This window comes from Tinamus guttatus, unplaced genomic scaffold, assembly GCF_059628265.1.
Source record: "Tinamus guttatus ecotype Peru unplaced genomic scaffold, ASM5962826v1 Tinamus_guttatus_pri_ptg000163l, whole genome shotgun sequence".
Taxonomy (NCBI): domain Eukaryota; kingdom Metazoa; phylum Chordata; class Aves; order Tinamiformes; family Tinamidae; genus Tinamus; species Tinamus guttatus.
The window spans coordinates 16,577-38,108 of NW_028288697.1; the positions used below are offsets into that span (position 1 = coordinate 16,577).

The window sequence follows — 21,532 nt, forward strand, 5'->3', positions numbered from 1 at the left end:
CAAAATCAAACTCATTCAAGTTGCTTTTTTGCCTTTTTTTTTTTTTTTTTTGGTAACACTATTTCTGTACATGTAGATTTATTGGATTAAAGTTAAACATCAAACCTTTTTTTTCCCTAGACTATAAATTGGAGTTTTTCCCCTGAGGTGGATCTTTTGATTAAAATGTGAATAATCCCTTGCTTTATGGACATCTACTGCAGTTCCTGCAAACTATGAATTCGTGGTGAAACATTTGGCAACATTAAGGTAGGTGCCACTTTTATTTAAACACCAGTTTTAGCTTTGCATAGCCCAGAGCTAGCTAAGAGGGGGGGGAAGTTATATTAAAAGTTCTCTGAGCAAGTGAGGAATGCCCAAGAATTTCTTCTCTGCCTCTGTATCCGAACCACGTAATGCATAAAACTTAATGCTTTCTATGGAGACTGCAGGAAGGCTTGGAAAAACAAAAGCAGACAGCACAGGCTGTGTAGCTGCACGTGCAATAGCAAAGTCCTTGAGCTTTAACGAGTGCTTTCCTGAGGAAAAATATCCTTAAAGATAGCCCTGCTGCGTTGCCGTTCTTCTAAGGGCACCCGTTTGTCCATATTTATAAATATTACTGACAAAATTAGTCTGAGTGTCACTGATATATAACCTTTGCTGGTGAGAGATGACTGAGCTGGGGCTTTAGCAAAGCCTCGGCAGCTGCTCGGCAGCTTCCCAAAGCAAACACGGAGCCACTCGGAGCCCAGGAGCCAAAATCCTGATTGGGTTGAAGGAAAACACTGCGCTCTCCTCCCTCTCGGAGCTCCTCTGCCTCTGTTCACCTTTCTCAGGAGAAGACCCAGCTCCATGGGGGATTTCACACCCCTGCACCCTGCAAGTCCCAGCTGGCAGCTAAAACCCCCAAAGGATTTCACCATTTTGTCCGTTTTTGGTTCCAAGCTTATTTGTTACAGTGAAAAAATGATTCTCTTAACCTGTTAGCTCACCCGCGCGTCTCAGACACCCCAGGGAAGCAAGGCGAGGTATCAATTAGCAGTGTGGAATTTTGCTAACAGCTTTATTTAAAGGGTGTCTTTAGGCTCAATGATTTATGATGCTTTCCAGTAAGCACTAACTACCAGGAATCTTTTAAACCCTTTTTCTTTCTTTTTGAAGGTAGACCTCATTTGCAAAAATGCATTGGAGCCCCATTCAGGGCTGCCTTGTCCCTGGTGTTACAGGAGATGCTTCCCATTAGGAAAATGGCCAAAAAAGATGCCTGTAAAGGGCTGCTGAGACCAGGGGGTGCAGCCCCCCCACCAGAGCCCGTTCCCCTTCCATGGACTGCCAGGGCTGACATCGTGATGGAAAAGCCTGGGGAACCCTGACTTTATGCAGCTAAAGCACCTGTTTAGTACCTGACTTTTACATGTGGGTATTAAAAAAACAAGCGCTAGATCCACTTCATTAAAACTAAAGCATTGGCAGTTGGCGCTCTCAAGCCATAAATTCTCTATTTTAAGGATTAAAGCTTTTCAAAAGATACATAAGTTAATCCAGTGTTTATCAATTATCAATTTATCCCCTAAAAGATATACATTTGTATTCTCTCCTGTAAATGACACAATGCTTGCAAGCAGTACAAAGGGTTTGCCTGCAAGTAGGAAGTTTATTTTTTAAGAAGCTGCTGAGAACGAAGCTGCGCTCAGCGGAGTGTTTTATAGTAAACATTCAAAGTTCTGTTGAAGTGATAATTTATCAAGCGCTGTGTTAATGTCTTTGTGGCACATGTGAATCCAAAGGCTCCCAGAAACTACGGAAACGTCGTCTGCAAAATATCCATGAGGCAGGCAGCAACACATGGATTTCCCTGCCGCTTCAAGCAGGCTGCTGCAGCTTCCTGAGACGGAGCAGTGTTTCGGGAATAGCGTTTCTAGGGCTTTGGGAAGGAAAAATGGGAAAGCATCGTGGTCCCGGCAGCCAGCGAGGCCAGTTTTGAGCCAGCTTGGAAGAATCGTTGAAGCAGCACTTCGGAAAATGCAAGATATTGGTTGAAGTGAAGCCCAAGCAGTTGGCCAAGCTCTGAGCTACAGCCCCAGGCCATGTCATTTTTCCTGTCCAGTTGATATTTCCAGTTGACAGTTGATTTTCTTGGGAATACAGCAAGGATAGGATTCCCTGGGGTTCTTGTTTCCCACTGGTGAATTCCTACTTTGTCCACAAGGATGCCTAGAAAAATTATTATTTCTCCAGAGTGTAAAACAAGATGGACATTACAGTATACTATCATGCTCAGGTGGAGAAACATCTTTTAAGTAGTCACGCTTGCTTTGTTAGTTAGGAAAGGTCCCTAAGCACCAAAGAAGAGAGCATGTGTTTTAGGATACAGCATTAGCCATAAATGTTTCCTTACAAAACCAGTCTCTTTTAGTAGAATCTCTTTTTCCAGGGCTACGAGCCAACCCTTGACCAGCAGCAAGCTCAGGAGCAGCTTTTGGTGTCCTGCCTGGATGGAGACGTTTCGGTAACGTCACTGTGAAGACGGTGAAAGCAGCATCCCAGCATCTGTGCAGGTAAAAGCAGATGCAGAGCCTCCCACTGGGTGTTCTGAGACAGGCCAGTGGCTTCGGGAGACACAAAGCTTGATGAAATCACCAGCTCCAAAACCTCCTATGGATTTTGCATGTCTTTGCCAGCTCCAAATTTCTCAAGTGCTTGAGGTAGGGTAAAGCCATGCCCTTTCAAACTGTTGCCATTTGACAGGTTGGAGATTGAAGCATGCAGAAATTCAGCCTGCACACACATCTAGTCATCTTTCCACGTGTTTTTTTTTTTTTTTTTTTTTCACGCACATTTTAGTGGAATTGAAGTTTAAACAGGAACATGAGGATTTCTTAAGTCAAGACTTCACCGAACATTTAAGAGCAGAGATCTGATGGAATAATAAACTTGCCAAGGTCCAATCTGCAACTGTGTTTAACATGTCAATATTAAGTTTCTGGGTTTCCTCTCAAAGCCTGCATAATATCCCCAAGTGTGGGTTACTCATTAACTGATTAAGATAAACAACGTTTTCATTTTCAGCTCAGGTCTTCCCAAAATGGAGAGAGCGGTGCTCGCCTTGGTGGTCTTCTCCTCGCTTGCAGCATTCGCAGACACCATCACCCCAAAGGTATTTGCTCTGCTTTTTATAACACCTCTTTTTTGCTCGCCCACACGGCGACGGCAGGGCAGTTCTCAGCAGGCAACACTGGTAATTCCTGTGGTACCCGCACGGCATCGTGCACCCAATCCAGGGGTCTAGGATCCCATTGGGGCCTGCGGGGCAGAGCAGGGGCAAACACAGCACAAGGTGCAGGTTTTGTCTAATGCCTCTACCAAAGAGGGTGATAAAACACCGAACTGAGAGACTCTCGAGGTCTCCCTTGGAGCCTTTGGGTCTGGACGTGGCAGCATGGCATCAAGACTGAACGAGAGCCATGGAAATGCCAGGCTATTTTGGACAGGCACTGAGAATCTTATATGGAATTCCAAGGAGAGGCAACACAGGCATTTGTACTGCCAGGAAGAGCAACCTGGCCATTTGGCAGCATCGCAGGATGTGACCTAACTTAAAAACGGTTGGTGTTGGAGAAACAGAGCAAGCCTCATGTTTGGAGGGGTTTGTTTCCGTGATGCCTGTGCAGGAAAGGGTGCTCGGGGAAAGAGCACAAATGGGTCCCCATTGGTTTCCAGTGGCTGCGCTCTGCTTCGGCGAGGGCCCCGCAAGGCCCCTTGCCCCGCAGTGCCACTGTCAGGGACTGTCCCCTCATCCCGTCATCCCGTCGCGCGTCCCGGCCGCATCTCCGGGCAGGATTGATGCTGGCCGCGCTCCTGCCCTGCCACAGGGATGCTCCGGGCCGCCCTCTCGGAGCTGCAACCGCTGTCCCGGGAGAGCAGATACCCGAATCGCCGTGATCCCAATCACCTGCTCCCAATCCTCCCTGCCCCAAAATTGTTTTACTTGACAAATATCTTTGTTTTTTCCTTTTACCCCCCTTTTCTTTTTTTTTTTTTTGGAAATTATCCGGTGTCAGGAGCCAGGCACAATTTGTCGATATCTAATGAAAAAAAAAAACAACTGTTATTGCCCTGGAGGTGGCTCCTGCAGTGATGTCTGGCCCCTGAGCTGCAGTCACCCTTGCACAGGAGGGCCATGTTTAAAGCGATTAAGTTTTTGAATTTAGTCCTAAGTCTTAACTGAGAAGAGGCCGGGCACTTCTTAAGTTAAGGAGATAAATTATTGAAAAAAAAAAAATCAACTAGCCTTTGAGAAGATTTGTGAGTCTGAAAAAAGCAAAAAATAGCAGTTGTTGATCTGTTCTGATACTGAGCTTTTATATTTTGATAAACTACTGGACTGCTATGAGGTTGCTGATGTCCAGACCCACCTTTTGTACTGTTGCTACTGGCTGCTTAGGGTCTGTGCTGAAAGCAACACGCTGCCTTCAGAATGGAAATCACAAACAGATGAGTAGGTGTGGAGAGAAGCTTGAGAAGCTGCTGCGGGAGGAGCGCGTTTCTCCGGGGGTTTTTCCGAGGGGAGGCCTGGGGAAGGGCAGGGGGCAGCCCCCGCAGCGGCAGCGCCAAGGGCAGCCCGGCCTGTGCAAACAGCGCGATGGAGGCCTGCGCGGGGCCCGGCCTGCTGAGCAGCGCGCGGGGCCACGAGCTGCCCGCCTGGAAAACAGGCAGCAAAGTCAGCAGCTGGAAGAGCAAATGAGGTAAAACGGCTCAGGCTGCTTTCCACGTTGCTGAAAGAGGCGTTTGGGTGGTGGTTTCTGGGGTTTTTTTTTTTGCAGTTTGTCTTAGGAGAGGAATTGGTGACAACGGTACCTGCTTACCAGAGTAGCGCGAGGCGAGAAGGTTGCAGAACAAGGCTCAGAAAAAAGCCCTGTGGGACGACAGAATACGTAGATTTAGCTGCTGTTTTGTGCAGGGATGCGGTCATAGTAGCAGCAGGGGCAAGCAGGAGGCCAGTCCCACCACAGGGATCCCCAGGGGAGAGCAGAGCTTGTGCCTACTCGCTGCAGAGCACACAGTGCTGAGCACTGCGCCCTCCTTGACCCCAACTGAAGCTACTTCATTTATCAGACATTACCAGTAACGGCACCTCCAACCTGGGTATGGACCAGCGCGTGGTGACAGCTGGCCTTTTAGTTGTAATTTCCAGGTGTTCCTTTCTTCCAGCATGGTATCGACATCTACAGCCTCCATGTGGACTGCAGAGTCACGTCCCGATTTGCTCACACTGTCATCACCAGCAAAATTGTCAACCGGGCAAATGAATCCCGCGAGGCCACCTTTGAAGTGGAGCTCCCCAAGACCGCCTTCATCTCCAACTTCTCCATGTAGGACCAGCCCTTTCCTGTGGTGTTGGCGAGGCAGCCTTGGGGTGGAGGGATGTTCATCCTTCTCCTGAGGAGCCATACAAGTGGCTAGGCCATTTTGGGGGAGGTGTCTCCAAGCGAGCCTCAAGGATGGGGAGGGATGGGAGTTTTCTCTGTTTGTGCCCTGAGGGCCACAAAGTACTGTGTTGCTCTAGTTTCTTGCACAGCACTCTCCCTAATATTAATTCTATTTTATGGAAAACAGGTCCATCGATGGCAAAGTGTACCCGGGAATAATAACGGAGAAGGCATCTGCTCAGCAGCAGTATGACGCTGCGGTCTCGCAGGGGCAAAGCGCTGGCCTTGTGAAGTAAGCTGCCCTTCTGAGCAAGGTTGTTTGCACACTCTTAAACCTTCCCATCTGCCCAAGGGCCAAGTCAAGCCCTGAAGCCACCTTTTGTGCAGGATCAATGTAAAAAGCAGCTTGGGCTCCTCCTGGGAGGAGTGGCAGGACCAGGGAAGCCCGTCCGGACAAATGTCCAGCATGGGGTTGGAGCGGGAGCTGGTCAGTGGCTGAGCGATGCACTGGGACCAGGCAGGACCTTGGGTGGCCTGGGACAGCGTGTCTGCGTGTGGGGAATTGCCTCCCGCCAGCAGCAGTTTTTAGCTGAAACAACCTGTTAAACCCTGGGTAACACCTAATCATTCTAGTTAAGTAGAACTGAGAGTAAGCTGAGCTTAAAAGCAAAGCAAGGAACGTCCTTGCTCTGCTATCGGGTTGAGCACTATGCTTTGCTGCTCCTTTAACAACTCATTTCACAGAAAGCTAAATAATAGATGCAGCAACTTATTTATATCAATCTGTATCCATTCCTCCATCCATGTCCTTTATATCCGACGCCGCAATGGGCTTCTGCTGGGGGCATCGGTGTTTTGTTTTACCCTGGGACTTGCTGTGCCCAGTCATTAACCTGACTCCCCACTAAGATAGATGACTTTGCATCACTCCAGAGGTGTATTTAATCTGGGACATATTCACTCCCAAATGGATTTCTGCTACAAACCTCAGCTTGCATATGCAGCAGCTATGGCACCCAGATGCTTTAGCTGTAACATGCAGTATCTCCTGCAATGTGAAACGGCTGCTTGGTGAGCAATACGATGCTCTCTCCTCTGCTTCGTGTTTAGCCGTTATTTAGCTCACGTTGCTGACTTTGGCCTTCCCGTGCACATGTGTACTGCAGGAGGTAAATCCCTATTCCCTTTTGCAGAATTGTGGGGAGAAAACTGGAGCAGTTTCAGGTCTCGGTTGGCGTCGCAGCGGGCAGCAAGGTCACTTTTGAGCTGACGTACGAGGAGCTGCTGAAGCGGCAGCTGGGCAAGTACGAGCTGCTGCTCAAGGTCAGGCCCAAGCAGCTGGTCCAACACTTCCAGGTGAGTGGCTGGGTGAGGGCTGGGGAAGGAGCCTTGCAGCCCATCTCGGGGGCCTCCGCTGGGCTCACGAGGACTTCTCCACCAGATGGATGTGCACATCTTCGAGCCCCAAGGCATTCGCTTCCTGGAGACCGACAGCACTTTCCTGACAAATGAGTTAACAGAGGCACTCACAAAAGTGCAAAATAAAACCAAGGTAGAAGAGAGGCTGCTGGTTGCATGGGGCAGTTTGGGGCATCACTGCGTTGCTTTGAGCTGGGCTTGTGCTTGCCTTTCAGGCTCATATTGTGTTTAAGCCAACGGTAGACCAGCAAAAAAATCCTGATGCGGGTGAAACCCTCCTCAATGGTGATTTCATTGTGCGTTATGACGTTGAGAGAGGTGCAACTGCAGGTGATATACAGGTAACAAAAGGATTAAAAATTAGCTGCTTTCACATCATTAGTATGTTTTAGTGTGGAGAACAGTCGGCATCACAGGTGGAAGGACCCATGGTGACAGAAAGAGCTGTTTCCACTAATCCTAACTCAGTGGGAACTGATCATGATTTTCAGTAAAATCCCCGTGACACTAAACCTGTTGCAGGATGGGAGCAGTCCTGGAAAACCAATTTTTCAAATGTTGCTTCAATGCCAACTCTCTCTAATTTATTTTTGTTCTCCAAACTTTGATGGATCTAAGATGTATTGTTGCTTCTTGCAAGTGAAGCTTAGAGGAATGTGATTTATTCAGCCATTAAATTCACAATTTCATTTTCTTTTGCTTTTTCTAACCAAGACAGGTGAAGGGAGCAGGAACTTAAAAATATTTATGGTGCAATGCATATTTTAGAGAAAAAAGTGCCTATGCTTTCCATACTGTGTCACTAAAGAAGGACGCGCATGGATGTGCAAAAAGATGGTAGTAACAAGCCATGAACAGGGCTGTGCACACATGTACATGGTATTGAGATGTATATTACATGTAATATAAAAAAACAAACCTTAAAATTTTTAATTAAAATTTTGGTTAAAGATAATAATTAAGTATTTTGATTAAAAAGCAGCTCCTCTAGCCATGTGGCTTTGGTGCTCTGTATAGATCCAGAGACCCCTGTTTTTCCTGCCATTCACGCTACCAGACTGTGCCACAGATTTGCACAAAAAAAAAATTGTGCCGGGGCTCCATCTAGCATTTTAAACTGCTCATGCAGCTCTGAAGTTGATTCAAAACGTGGCTGTGCAGGACTAATAGGAAATGTCCTTTGTGCACTCTGCCTGCAGCATCCATCACAATTGCAGAAACTGTGCAGTGAATCAAACAACGCATCACACTTTGCCCCAGACCACATTTCAGTTCCATGCATCTTCCTTTACTGAATTCCTTTCCCTCAGCTCCAGGGTATCTCTGCACATCTTCTTGATACACTGGTCTTTGAAGAAGTGGGATTAAGATTTAAGATTAAAATACTGATTGATACAAGCTGCTTACACTTTACATGCTAATGTTAGAAAATACTTTGTTTATTAGCAAAAATATTAACAGTAAAATAAAATATGAAATGTATTTTTAAATACGGTTTTGTTTATTCTTCGCTTGAAGCAGAAGAAATGGCACTAGCTTTGCTTTTGTTCCTAATCATTTTTATTTTGATGGTCATGGATATATAAGCTCCTGCCTGCAATATATGGGAATGTAAAATGTGCATTTAAAAGTGAATCACTTGTATTAAGTTCTGAAGGAAAGGCTGAGGATAAAACGTATTGATTGATGATGGACTTTGGACTTAAAACTGGGTGCCCAAGGCCCCTTCACCAAGGGAAAGATGATCTGGCAGCCACCCCAAACTGGTGCTGTCTCGGGGAGGTGAGGACCATGTTTCCATTCTCCTGTAATGGGCTTTTGAAGGAGAGTATCACCTCCAGCTAAGTAATACATTTTAATAGTTCTTTGATTTGGATCTATTTCTAAAGAACTATTTTTAATAGTTCTTTGATCTAGATGAACCAAATGCTGACCATGGACCACTGCTCTTGGTATGCCAGAATATTAAGAGATGATACTTACTTATTATGTGCAGTGTTATACTTACATAACTTTGTATTTCAGATCGTCAATGGATATTTTGTGCATTATTTTGCCCCGCACGAAATGCCAGTGCTTCCCAAAAATGTCGTCTTCGTAATAGATCGCAGTGGCTCTATGGCAGGCAGAAAAATCGAGCAGGTGACTTGCTTGAAACACTGACCTCTGCTCGCACCCCCTGTGCGTGTGCTCCCTGTGCTGGAGGGGCTTTGCTCTGCGGCCTCTTGGGGAAGTTGCTTTTGAAACATAGGCTATTCTTGTGCACAGCAAAACTTCCAGAGGTTTGGAAATATATGGAAATACAAATGCACGGGCTTAGGCTGTTGAAGTGCAGCGCTTGTCCAATATGGGTGGGTGGCTTGCCTTGAGACAGAGGACATTTCTCTCTGCCTGTATGCAGTATTTTGTTTTCTCTTCACAAACAGACGAGGGATGCTCTCCTGAAGATCTTGCAAGACCTGCGAGCAGAGGATCGCTTCAGCTTTATCACCTTTAACAGCAAAGTTTCGGAGTGGAGGAGCTCCCTGCTGGAGGCCACGGCAGAGAACTTGGCAAGCGCTGTGGCATTCGTGCAGACTCTTAGCGCCAGCGGAGGTACCAGGCACCAGCTGGTTCTTAGAACCCTAAATATACACCCAACAGCATAACAAATAGTGTTTAGGAAAAAAATACTGTGCTATTGCTCATGTCATGCCATGCAATTATGGTCAGTGATCACAAAGCGAGTGAGCGCACAGGCGATTTTTAATAATTATGAGCAATGATAGAATAGATAGGATAGAAAAACTTATGCTGGGAATGGGCCAACTAGTGACTACATTATGATATGCATATAAGGACAGATGGTTACATCCCATCCATGAGCTGTACAAGCTAGGAAGTTTTGTCCAAGACATTTACAACACAGAGAGTTGAAAAATTTCCAGGGAACCACTTTTTTTTTTCCTCCATAAAAATGGCAATTCACTCAAGCTAGAAACATTTCATGGCCACTTACTGATGTCTTTATACCAGAGACTGCTCGTCAATAGAATGTAAACAAAGAAGTTATATGTCTGTGGTTCTCTCCATACGTGGTATTGAAAGCTATAGCACAGAAACAAAATAGTAAAAATAAGCATGAAGCATTTCAGCTGTTACATTGCTCAATCTGATTTATTTTTATGCATGCTTTTAAGCAGATCCAAAAGGCTATTTCTGTGTCTAATGTTAAGCTGTTAATTTTCCTGTCACTTTTCTTGTCCTGGTAGCTAGCACCGATGAAGACCACTTGTGTCTAGCTCTTTTCTTTGGCTTCTCAAATACTTAATGCTTAAGTGCTGGACGAATAGGTGTTAGTGTGTTTGAGGAAGCATCGTCAATGGATCTAGACAGATTCCATAAAAGGTCAGATTATTTGTGTTTACCGTCACGTAGCAGAAAATGCTTTCCTAGGAAACCTCCAGCTTTGCCATTGCAATGTAACCTGCTGTGGTCAAGCGTGACATGCCAAGCCCCTAAAAACTCACCTCCAGCAGCAAACTGAAAACAACCCTGCCCCCGGAAATGAAGCTCAGGGATTTCTTGGGATGCTTATCCTGTTTCTGGTGAGTGAAGGCTGCTCCCTTGTTGCAGGCACAGACATCCACCAGGCCCTGCTGAGAGCGGTGGTCACGCTGCATCAAGCCAAGGCGCTGCCCGAGCGCAGCGTATCCATGATCATCTTGCTGACAGATGGCCAGCCCACCTCTGGTAAGTAAAGCTTACCTCAATCCTCTCCCTCCTCCTTGACCCTGTACCCTTATATCCCATTTTGCATCCTTACATTCAGCCAAAAAGCCTCCTTTGGCCCCTTCACAATCTTTTAAACCATGTGGTGTTTAACTGTAACCGTATGAGTAGAAGTAACTTGTCATGAAGGGGGAGAAAGAGATTCCAGCAGTCAAAATACAGAGCAGCACTCTCATTTCTCTCTCATTTTGATTCAATGAATTCAACCTCCTTCTATGTTTTGTTTTGAATTATTTTAAGAGATTTTAAGCAGCATTTTCCTGTAAATCCTCTGCTGTTCTTTCATACTTAAAAAGCACACATTCCATGAGTATTTTTTTTTTTTCAATCACAGGTGAGACCAAGGTGGAAGTAATCCAAGAAAACATCCAGAAAGCCATCGGTGGGAAGTTTGCCCTCTTCTGCCTTGGCTTTGGTTTTGATGTGAGCTATAAGTTCCTTGAGAAAATGGCCTTGAGCAATGGGGGACTCGCACGACGTATATATGAAAACGCGGACGCAGCCTTGCAGCTCCAGGTGAGGACTAACCCCGTGTGGCTACCTCTGCTTGGCCTCATTCCAGCATAGGTTGAAAAGCTCCCCCTAACACCGGTCCAGTGGTGGCCACAGACACAACTGGAGGAAACGGCCGGAAACTGAAGCACCAGAAGTTCCACAGGAACTTAAGGAAAAATTTCTTGACAGTGAGGGTGCCAGAGCACTGGAACAGGCTGCCCAGAGAGGTTGTGGAGTCTCCTTCTCTGGAGATCTTCCAAACCCGCTTGGACGCAGCCCTGTGCCACGTGCTCTAGGTGACCCTGCGTGTGCAGGGGGTTGGACTAGCTGATCTCTAAAAGGTCCCTTCCAACCTTAAGCATTCTATGATTCTAAATAGCCCACTAGAGAAGAAAAACAGTCTGATTTTAACCAGACTGAAGAAAAGAGCTGGGAAAAGTGGTTAAAAAAAGCCACCAGTGATGGTGATGCTGAGGGGGATGCTGTGGAAGTACTCAGATCATTTTCAGCATTTTCAGCAGTCTTATACCAATGGCTCCTACCTGTCTCTGCCCAAAGAAGCTTAATTCCTTTCTTTATTGAGGCATTTTATATGTTTTTGGCAGTTTGCTTAGTTTTACAATCGTTTGTGCTCCTTCTCTGTACTTCTCCTTAGGGTTTTTATCAAGAGGTGGCTACTCCAATATTAATGCAAATTGAAATGCAGTATCCAGAAAATGCCATCGAGGGGTTAACCAAGAACAATTTCAAGCTGTTTTTTGAGGGCTCTGAAATCGTGGTATCTGGAAAAATCAGCAACGAGCTTGATCTTCTGCCAGTAGAAATTAAAGCTCAATCAGTAAGTGTTTACCTTGCTAAATTGCGAAAGAAAATGTTTTATGGGGCAATAGGAAACTTTAAAACAACCTTTTATGTTCTCTACATTTGGACATTCAGCAATATTCCCACTGTTGGGAAATATATAAGAATTTGATAAACTTTTATGTTTTAAATCTGCCGGAATAGAAAAATCTTTGAGTATTTTCACAAATAAGCAAATATCAAATTTTATCAATTTTTGTGATATTTTGGTCATTCAAGCATTTTTTTAAGGAAACTAGTTTATATTTTTAGAATGAAGCAGGAAACATGATATTTTTCACTTTGAAAATTTTTAAATAGAACCGTGGAGGAATTTCATGCCTCCTTTCTTCAACATTTTTTCGAGTGCAGAAACGTATACCCAGAAAACATGCATTGGATGGTTTTGTTTTGCATATTCCAGAGGGAAAACAGCTCGCCAAAGACTTAGACTGTATTCTGGTGAAAAATGTTATATCACTTGATACTTTATAGATCTTCAGTCTGGCCAAGCAAAACAAAAATTCAAATGATACAACATTTGAGAACAGAAAACGACTGAATGAATCTGATGAAATACAGAGTGATCATTAAATGTAAAAACGTGTCACCAAGTAGCTGCTGCTTTTCTTAGCTGAACTAAGAAGTCTGAACTCTAGTTAAGACTAAAAATAACTGAGACTTTAATCATTGTGTTCTGATGACATGTGGCATAAATCCACCAGTTTTATTGAAAGAATAAGTAATGAAAGATCCCCATCTTGTGAATGATAGCCTTCTGCTCTGTAAGGTGTGCGTTGATGCATTATATGCCAATTTATTATAAAATTTGTACATTTCGTTGATTAAATCAAATGATGCTCTTGGTGGGCATGCATTTTTGTAGCACCATTCAAAGTGAGTGGATGCCACAAATGTGGTTCCTACAGGCTAGGCCAGTTCTGTGGGTCAGAAGGGTACAATGGTGCTGAAAGATGTTCTTTCAAGCTTAATATTGTGACTATAAAAGGAGTCTGTGGCTGTTCTTTTGATGGTCATTTGTGTCCCTTTCAGCATACGAGTGACTTGACTCTTAAAGAAGAAGCAAACATTAAAGAGAAGGAGCAAGTATTTCAAAATCAGAGCTACATCTTTGGAAATTTCATTGAGAGACTGTGGGCTTATTTAACCATCCAGCAGCTTCTAGAAAAATCGTAAGCTAATTTCAGATTTTGCACGATGCAGTTCTGGTTTCTTCAAGCACTCTAACCTCCTTATTCACAAATTATATGATGGGAAAATGCACAGCAACAAATATCTTTGTCCATAGATTTACAAATATTACCTACTGGAAGAGTACAGCACTACTGTGGGTGACATGAGATGCCTTTCAGTCTGAGAGAGGGTTGCACCATTAAAAAAAGAAAGAAGGAAATATATAAAGTATTTTCTTCACAGCATTTCTTTGAAACAGATCTCAAATGTATTGGTTGTGTTGAGCTGTTGTTACACATTTAGCAATATTGCCTGTAGAGATGTGAATGGTAACAGCTAGTAAAGGGAGTCATAACAGTATGTCCAGAGGACATTTCCCACTTCATATATCTGTAATTTATGTGTGTTTGACCCATATATAGGCTTGGTGTTGCAAACAGTTGAGCATTTCTGTGATTTCAAGCACATGAATAGCTGAGTTATCCCAACAGAGCTCCACATCCAGGAGAGAAAATCCCTGTTAAGACATAGCTAAGACATTGGAAAAAGCCACCTGTTACACAGAGCTTACACAGTCCCCTCCTGCTCATGGGCCCAGCATTTCAGTGCCTTGTCACTAACGCAGACCTCAGTGTTTCAGCCCCTGCTGGCCAGCAGAAGGCCCTGGAGGCCCGTGCCCTGGAGCTGTCCCTGCAGTTCGGCTTCGTCACCCCCCTCACCTCCTTGCTGGTCACCAAACCCGCGGAGCAGCCGCAGGCAGAGCTGGCCAACAAGCCCAGCGAGGCCGGTAAGGGGCACCTGGGCCACCTGCGGCTCGTGGGGACACCATGGGGTACCCAGCTGGGACTGGGGGGTGGCGAGCAGCCTCCTTTGGAGATAAGAGGCCTGGGGCTTTGTAGAAGGTGAAGGGGGGAAATAGGCTGCTGGATACTACTGAAAATGGGAATTTGTTTAAATATCAATTGAACTGCTGTTCCTGAGCATTCCCTGCCCCTGCAAACTCTGCGTCTTGCCCTGTGGCATTAAGGCCAAGCACATGAATGCAGGAAAGCAAAACTGTTATCTCCCGGAGTCTTCCATGTGCTACATCTAGCCATCCTTCAGCACACAAAACCTACCCCCTCGGGCACCCGCTCCTCCCTGATCTGCACGTGAGCAAGATGCTTAATTGTTGACTCTCTGGCACTGACTTATCCCTCTTCCCTGGATTAGATAATGAGAAGGGCAGAAGCTCCCTAGGAGGTAAGTGTTGTCTTCTACTCCAATCACACAGATCCTTAATTAGCAGACAAACAGACAAAAAAACAAAATAAAGCAAAAAATCATGGTGGTCGTCCGATAGCGGGGAGTATCTGGGTTTTGGAAAAACAGACATCAAGGAAAATGGGAGCAATATCTAGCAAGCTCTGTGCAGAGGCTGGGTGAATAACACGGTCCACTGGTGAAAATCTGTCATTCTGAAAGTGTGAGAGGCCAAAATTGTCTTTACTCATGAGCAAAAGTACTTTTTCAAGTGAATGCTCCTAATTCTGTTTTCTACTTCTTCTTGCCATGCGTGAAGCATCTGTCAGAAAATTAAGCTTGAGACCTCTTGGAAAGATTTATGAGGATGACTTAGGTATTATTTTTTCCTCTTTTTCTGGGAATAATGGAAGTATTTCTGTGACTATTATTCTAAAACTGTCAGCAGTATGAATCCCATAATCTCAGCCATGCTGGTAGCCCACGGTGTGGTTTACTGTGGTGCTGGCAGAGGGAAGAGGGATTTGGCCTCGTCGCACCCACGTGCTCTGGGGTCGGTGCCCACCCGTCGCTGTCCCTTGTCCCCACGACCTCCCTGCTGCCGGCCCCGGGCACGTAGATAACACAGTAAAGAACAAAATCCTGATGCTCTTCTCACTTTCCCCAGATGCCTATAGGATGAGGAGTGGATCAGTTCCTGGTAAGTGCTCCTGCTCTTTTAATTCAGAAAAATCATGCAAAATGTATTGAATATGTGTGTTAAATCAACATCACTCTATCAAATGTATTTTCATTCTTGATGCCTGCTTAATATATACAGGTGAGTTTGTTTTACGTGTTTTTCATTCCACAGATATTTACACTAGGATTAATTTACAGTCTTGAAAATAATGTTGATATTTTTTCAGAAATAAAAAATGTAAGCCCTTTGAAAACGAATGCAAAAGATCTGGAAAAATATACGTTAATAAGCTGGGGAAAATGTGGCCAAGTAACAGAGCAATTTTCAGGGCTTTAATCATAGCGAGGCCCACAGCTGTAACGCGAGTAACGAGCTGAGTCCCGCTGCACTGGACATAGCTCTGCCCAGGGCTGGCAAAATCACTAGCAAGGTTGCGAGATGCAGTCCAAGTCCTTGAGCATCTCAGCCACATCCGTGCCATGAAGAACGGAGGGAAAAAAGCTCCTTTGGGAAGGTGAGGGCTTGTGTGCGTGGCTGCAGCTTGGCAAAACTGGGCTGCCAACGTCGCACAACTTCCCTTGCAGGTCGCTGGCGCTCCCTGCTCCAGTCTGGCAGCAACAAGAAACTGCACTCGCCAGGTAATTCCTTAGCCCTGCGCCCACGGAGGAGCTGGCGGGCACTGCCAGGTCCTGCTGCCTGTCACAAATGCACAAACCTGTCTCTGGAGCACCGGGCAGCGAAGGGACAACGTGGCCAAATGGCCCCGCCGGGTGCCAGCTCCCACGTGTCAGCCCCCAGCACTCTGCCTTTTTTAAACATTTTCCATTCAGGGGCTTCTTGCTGCTTAAGTCAAACTCTGCAGAGTTCAGTGGCAAGCTCTGCCTTAAGGGTTAGTTAGCCAAGTTAGAGAGAAAACACAAGTGCTTCACTAAACTCCTGTTACTTTTAAATATTTCAGCTCTCAGGTTAATGGAACAAGGAAGATCCCAGCCTCTTGGTAAGTTACATACATAGGAGTCTCATTTTAATATAATATAATTATTAATACAACCATAACATACAGTATTTCTTTTTTTTTTCTGGTTTTATCTATTGCTCTAATTCAAAATCACTCATTACTTCTTCTTGAAAACCTTGGCTTTTTCTTTCCATGAAAGCATAAAGTACCCCCATGGCCCATGAAACAGCCTTTCCAGCTCCAGGGTGTAACTAGCAACAGAAATGTAGCACATATATAAATCTTCAGCCAAAATAGCCTCAAAGTTTTAAAATCTGTTGTTTTTATTATTAGCATTCTGGAAAAGCTATGACTAATATTTTCATTTTCTTCTCATTCTTGGGCTTTTCAGCTAGTGAATATCCCCAGTTTCTCTTGCAATTACCTGGACAAAATGAAATCATCTGCTTAAATACTGGTGGGCAAGGCCAGACTTCTGCAGACCTGCTGTCTGATCCGGTGCAAGGTGAGCAAGTCACGTCCCTCGAGGGAGGGGAACCGGTCCCAGTCGCGCTGAGGACCTTCGTTCCGCTGTGAGACACCAGAAAGGGATATTTCCATGGCCCTGCCTCCTCCTGGCCCACTGCAGCCTCCCCTTGCGTCACAGGAAAGGAGAGACCCTTCAGTCTGGGAGCCACCAGCCTTGGGAGTTGTCCCCATCTCAGTAACAGCCTTCTGCTGCCCTTTTGCAGTGACCAGAGAGGCTGTGACGATCCTTTCAGTCACGCTGCAGGCATCATCTGCACCGACTAGGGACTGAAAAACCTCCGGGAGAGGATGAGGATCCCCCTGTGCCAAGCTAGACAAGGGTGACTCTGCCACGTGCTCTTAAGGATTTGGACATACAAAAGACAGGAGAGGCTGTGCACCCCCATAACTGTATTTTAAACCCTTAGGTCCAACAACCTGAGGCAGTTTTATTAAGACTAATCCTACTTTGTAAACACGATCGCGTGACAGATTTGTGTCAATGTCATTAAAGGAATCTCCGTCACTGGGAATCTTGGGGACAAAACAAATCACTTTGTGCAGTTGGAAATTACCTACGTGAATCCCCCAGTGCAAGTGCATGTCTCCAGGGACGCCGTGATCATCCACCAGGACCACGAGGCCGAGCGGCTGCCGTGGGCCGAGTCTGCCACCTCCATGGTCCAGGGGTAAGCGCTGCCACTGCGGCCACTCCCTAAACAGCAAATACAGATCTGATCATTTAACATGCAGGCCTTTGCTTTCACACTTGCCGTGTGCTTCAGGGAAGCGTTCCCAAATGTCCCTGCCAGGTGAGTGACTCTCACAAAAAAAACACAAAAACAAGACACTTTCACATCTGCCCTTTTCGAGTGCTGGAAAGATTTAGCTTAGAATCACAGAATGCTTAAGGTTGGAAGGGACCTCTAGAGGTCATCTAGTCCAACCCCCTGCACACGCAGGGTCACCTAGAGCACGTGGCACAGGACTGCGTCCAAGCGGGTTTGAAGATCTCCAGAGAAGGAGACTCCACAACCTCTCTGGGCAGCCTGTTGCAGCTTAATTCTCTGGTCTCGTATAACTCACTCCTTTCTGCCTCAGCTTAGGACGCAGGACGTTTGTGGTTGAAGGTAAGGGCTGTGGTGCAAGGAGCACGTCCCCATCCAGCTCCCTGGTTTCCCCTTGCACAAGAGAGGGTAGTTCAAATATAGACTTGATTTGTCTGACTAATTTGGGTGGTGTCCTTCACTGCTGCACAAAAGAGCTGAATTTAGGGCTTGGGCGCTTAGTTCCACTAGCTCTTTTGTACACCCAAAATAAAACCTCCCAGGTGACCTGCTGTTCCTGTGCCTCCTCACAGAGTGCCTCTTCCTTCCTTACCTTTATAATCCAAACTGATCTATGTCCACGTGCAATTTGCCTTTCCCCACGCAGCATGTTTCTCCAGCTTCCAACCAGCATTTGAGCCCTTGCAACTGCAGCCCTGCAGATCTGCAAGGGAAAAAATAGTAGCAGATATGTGTGTTCTGGAAGCCTACCTGGACTCAAAATAAAAAGTTGCAGATTATACAAAAGCCTAATTCTGAAGTATTTCATTTTTCTTGGTAAAATGATGGGAGAAAATATTCTCTTTTTTCATCCAAATTTTTTTCTTTTGTCATCATGGATAAGAAGGTCATCAGCAAAAAAATTCCTCTGTGCTAGTGTATTTGTACGTAGTCTGCAGTGATACAGACCTGTTGTGTGGCAACTGGAGAAAAGACGGGTACTTAAGAGTTTCCACCTGAAAAATAACCACCGAAAGGTCATGAAAAATAAAAATGCAAAGAGGCAAAAGGCAAAAATTAAATTATTTAATTCATTACATGAAATCTGTCTTGATATAATTCTTGGAAATGAACTGTGTCACTTACTTCCTAGGCTGAGAATCTCGGTTGAAAAGGAACGAAGCCTGACACTGTCACTGCCTGAGACGGTCACAGTGAAAGTGTCCTTCATAAAGCAGCCAGAACATTTTCTCGGACTGTATTTCTTGGACACCAACCATTTTTCTGACAAAGTCAGTGGATTTCTTGGTATGTATCGTTATGCAATTTGTATTATTTATTATGTAGCAAAGAAGGCCAACCTTGGAACTAAGCTGCTGGACAGAGTGTGTGATGGATCCAGGCTCTGTTTCCATTTCTTTTGTGGCTTTGCAAGGACTTGACACATGGGGACGAGGGCATTTTCACCTGGCAAAGTTTTCAGGTGATAAATCTGTCCAATAAGCTTACAAATAAGACTAAAATAAAGATAGCTTTTGGAAAACAAACAAGCAAAAAAACCTACAAAATAGTGAAATGCCAAATCTTGCTGTACCCCCTGCTGTTTAAAGGTTAGTCCCCTGTTCCCGTTGATCCCCAAGGCTGAGCGTGGGCTCGTGGGGTTAGGACACCCTGAGTTGTTAGAAGAGCGTCTCCAGCAGGTCGAGGGAGAGGATCCTGCCCCTCTACTCAGCCCTGGTGAGGCCGCATCTGGAGTATTGTGTCCAGTTCTGGGCTCCACAGTACAAGAGGGATGTGGAGCTGCTGGAGAGAGTCCAGCGCAGGGCTACAAGGATGATCAGGGGCCTGGAACATCTGCCCTATGAGGAGAGGCTGAGGGAGCTGGGCCTGTTCAGCCTGGAGAAGAGAAGGCTGAGAGGGGACCTGAGCAGTGTCTAGAAGTACCTCAAGGGAGGCAGTGAGGAGGATGGGGCCGGCCTCTTTTCACTGGTGGCCACCCACAGAACTAGAGGAAATGGCCACAAACTGAAACACCAAAAGTTCCACAGGAACTTAAGGAAGAATTTCTTGCCAGTGAGGGTGCCAGAGCACTGGAACAGGCTGCCCAGAGAGCTTGTGGAGTCTCCTTCTCTGGAGATCTTCCAAACCCGCTTGGACGCAGCCCTGTGCCACATGCTCTAGGTGACACTGTGTGTGTGCAGGGGGGTTGGACTAGATGATTTCTAGAGGTCCCTTCCAACCTTAAGCATGCTGTGATTCTATGATTCTATGAAGAGGGAAGAGCCTCCTCGGCATCTCCAAGCTGCAGCAGCCCACCTTGGTACGGATGTTGGGACTTCTCCTTCTTGCTTTCCCTGGTGCTTGAAATGTGTCCTTATCTGGTAGGCAGCCAAAGTGAGGGGAAAAATCACGCTTTTCGATGCACGATTGCTTTTAGGGGCCTAAATATTTCAGTGCAAGTCTTTAATTCCATTGAAAAGTTGCCCATGAAGTAGATCCTAAATTATACTTTCTTTGAGTCAAATCATAAGTCCTTATTAAAATTTTGGCTTCTGCAAGTTCCATGAAAATTCACAGGCTGGCAGCAGGGATGCTGCAACTCAGGGCCTTCCAGAGAAACTCTGCATTTCATTTATTCTTCTCAAGGACCTAATGTCACCTTTTTCTGCAGAGCAGTAAATCCAGGCCAGCTTTTCCTGCAGAGCAATCCAGAACCAGGGCTTCATGAGGCAGGAAACCTTTTTGAGGCAGGGGGCTGCTTTCCTGGGGTCCTGGCTGCCATTTGGATTAAATGAACAACCAGGCACCGATGGCTCTGGTCAAGGAGTTGTAAAGCAACGTGCGTGTCTTTTGCTCAGGTCAGCTGTATTCAAAAACACAAGTGGAGATTAAGCCCGGTGTAAATCAGAGAGATGATGAAAGAGTCCTAAGCGTGTCTGGATCTGAGCACAGAGTTACCAGGTAATGGAGATGGGATAAGGGGGAGGGCAGCACATGCTTTATGTGACTGATTTTATCAGCAAATAGCAGAGATCAAAATAAATAAAACAGATTATTGATAGGAACGCCCATCCTTTGGGTAAAGGACAGCAGTTTGCTATGTTTAGAGCAAGAACAATATTTAAGCTTCCCTTGCAGCCAGCTCTAGGGGTGGGATGCACCAGCTCTGCCCACGCAGAGCCTCAGACTTCTGGTACCAGCTGTAAACACAGAGTGTGGCGAAGGCTGTTGAATCCAGGCCTGCTCTTTGAGGGCTTTATCACAAATTTCGTTGTCTTTTGGTTTTGTTTCAGGCAATACAAGAAAGACTACAGGCTTGAGTCAGCTGGTGATCCTGTGTCCTGCTGGTCATTAGATTATTCACCTCGAGAATAATAACTGGAGCAGCACTGCAAACGACGCTCTTGCGAACGTTTTTGATACTCTCTCATTGAGGAAACTGCACAGTTACAGCCTTACTTGTTAACACAGGAATTCCATGAATAGCTTACCTCAAAATCGTTATACTCTTAAGAAGAGAATTTGCTTGCTTGTTTGTAATTTTTAAATGAGTTCTAATACTCAGGTGGGTTGTGTTGTGGAAGATTTATGTAAACTAAATAAAAGCAACATCATCAGCTCACAGTTTCATATGGAGAGAAAGACTCTGTTTCCTGAATAAAAATCAGTAGTTTTTTCATCTATTCCAGCACACCTGTTCTGCAAAGAGTACTGAACTTCTAACATGTACATGCTGTGTTCCCAGGTACGAATGACAATGTTCTTCAACTGTGTGTTTTATAAAAAAGAGTAGGAAATCAAAAGCATTAGCTTATCGTTTCTCTCATTGGTTAATTGATGAAAAACAGAGAGCCTTGGTGTATAAACCTTTTTTAGTGACAATTTTGTAGCAATGGTCGAAGCTGTTGCAATGAGGAACAGTAACGTGAGTGATGTCAGGTAGGCAAAACAGGAGTATTCCTAGGCACGGCCACAAGGTTTCTGAGGATGGTTCTGCTTTACACATCTGTGTCTCTGATTTTCTTGCAAAAGATGGCATTTCGATCCCCAAATTTAGCAACTTGTGGGGCAAGGTTTCCTGCAAGGTTTCACAAACATTTTACAACTAATGAACAGCTCAAAATGTGGTGCTTGAAGAGTAATTTTTTTTTTAATTTTAATTTCAAGATCATTCTGCATTTTAGAATTTCGCTTCCTGTGTATCTTTGAAGTCAGAAATATGCCATCCAGTGCCAGCATTGCAAGG

The 21,532-nt window shown here is 45.3% G+C and overlaps 1 protein-coding gene across 1 annotated transcript; it reads left to right on the forward strand.

Annotated features, from left to right (window-relative positions):
• Positions 1-2,966: 2,966 nt before the first annotated feature.
• On the forward strand, positions 2,967-20,664 carry LOC148595021 (inter-alpha-trypsin inhibitor heavy chain H4-like). The gene is made up of 22 exons (XM_088522760.1): positions 2,967-3,139; positions 5,194-5,354; positions 5,599-5,703; positions 6,605-6,767; positions 6,853-6,963; positions 7,046-7,171; positions 8,856-8,972; positions 9,257-9,425; positions 10,446-10,562; positions 10,936-11,117; positions 11,752-11,934; positions 12,990-13,129; positions 13,763-13,917; positions 14,343-14,372; positions 15,040-15,072; positions 15,639-15,692; positions 16,013-16,051; positions 16,404-16,517; positions 17,034-17,208; positions 18,440-18,594; positions 20,145-20,247; positions 20,580-20,664. Exons 1-22 carry the CDS (start codon positions 3,068-3,070, stop codon positions 20,659-20,661), a joined length of 2,586 nt encoding a protein of 861 aa, XP_088378886.1. The 5' UTR covers positions 2,967-3,067; the 3' UTR covers positions 20,662-20,664.
• The last annotated feature ends 868 nt before the right edge of the window (positions 20,665-21,532 follow it).

Coding starts and splice junctions, on each gene's coding strand:
- LOC148595021 (XM_088522760.1), top strand. CDS start 3,068: ATGGAGAGAGCGGTGCTCGCCTTGGTGGTCTTCTCCTCGCTTGCAGCA. Junction 13,130..13,762: donor CAGCAGCTTCTAGAAAAATC/GTAAGCTAATTT, acceptor CGCAGACCTCAG/TGTTTCAGCCCCTGCTGGCC. Junction 16,518..17,033: donor GCTGTCTGATCCGGTGCAAG/GTGAGCAAGTCA, acceptor ATGTCATTAAAG/GAATCTCCGTCACTGGGAAT.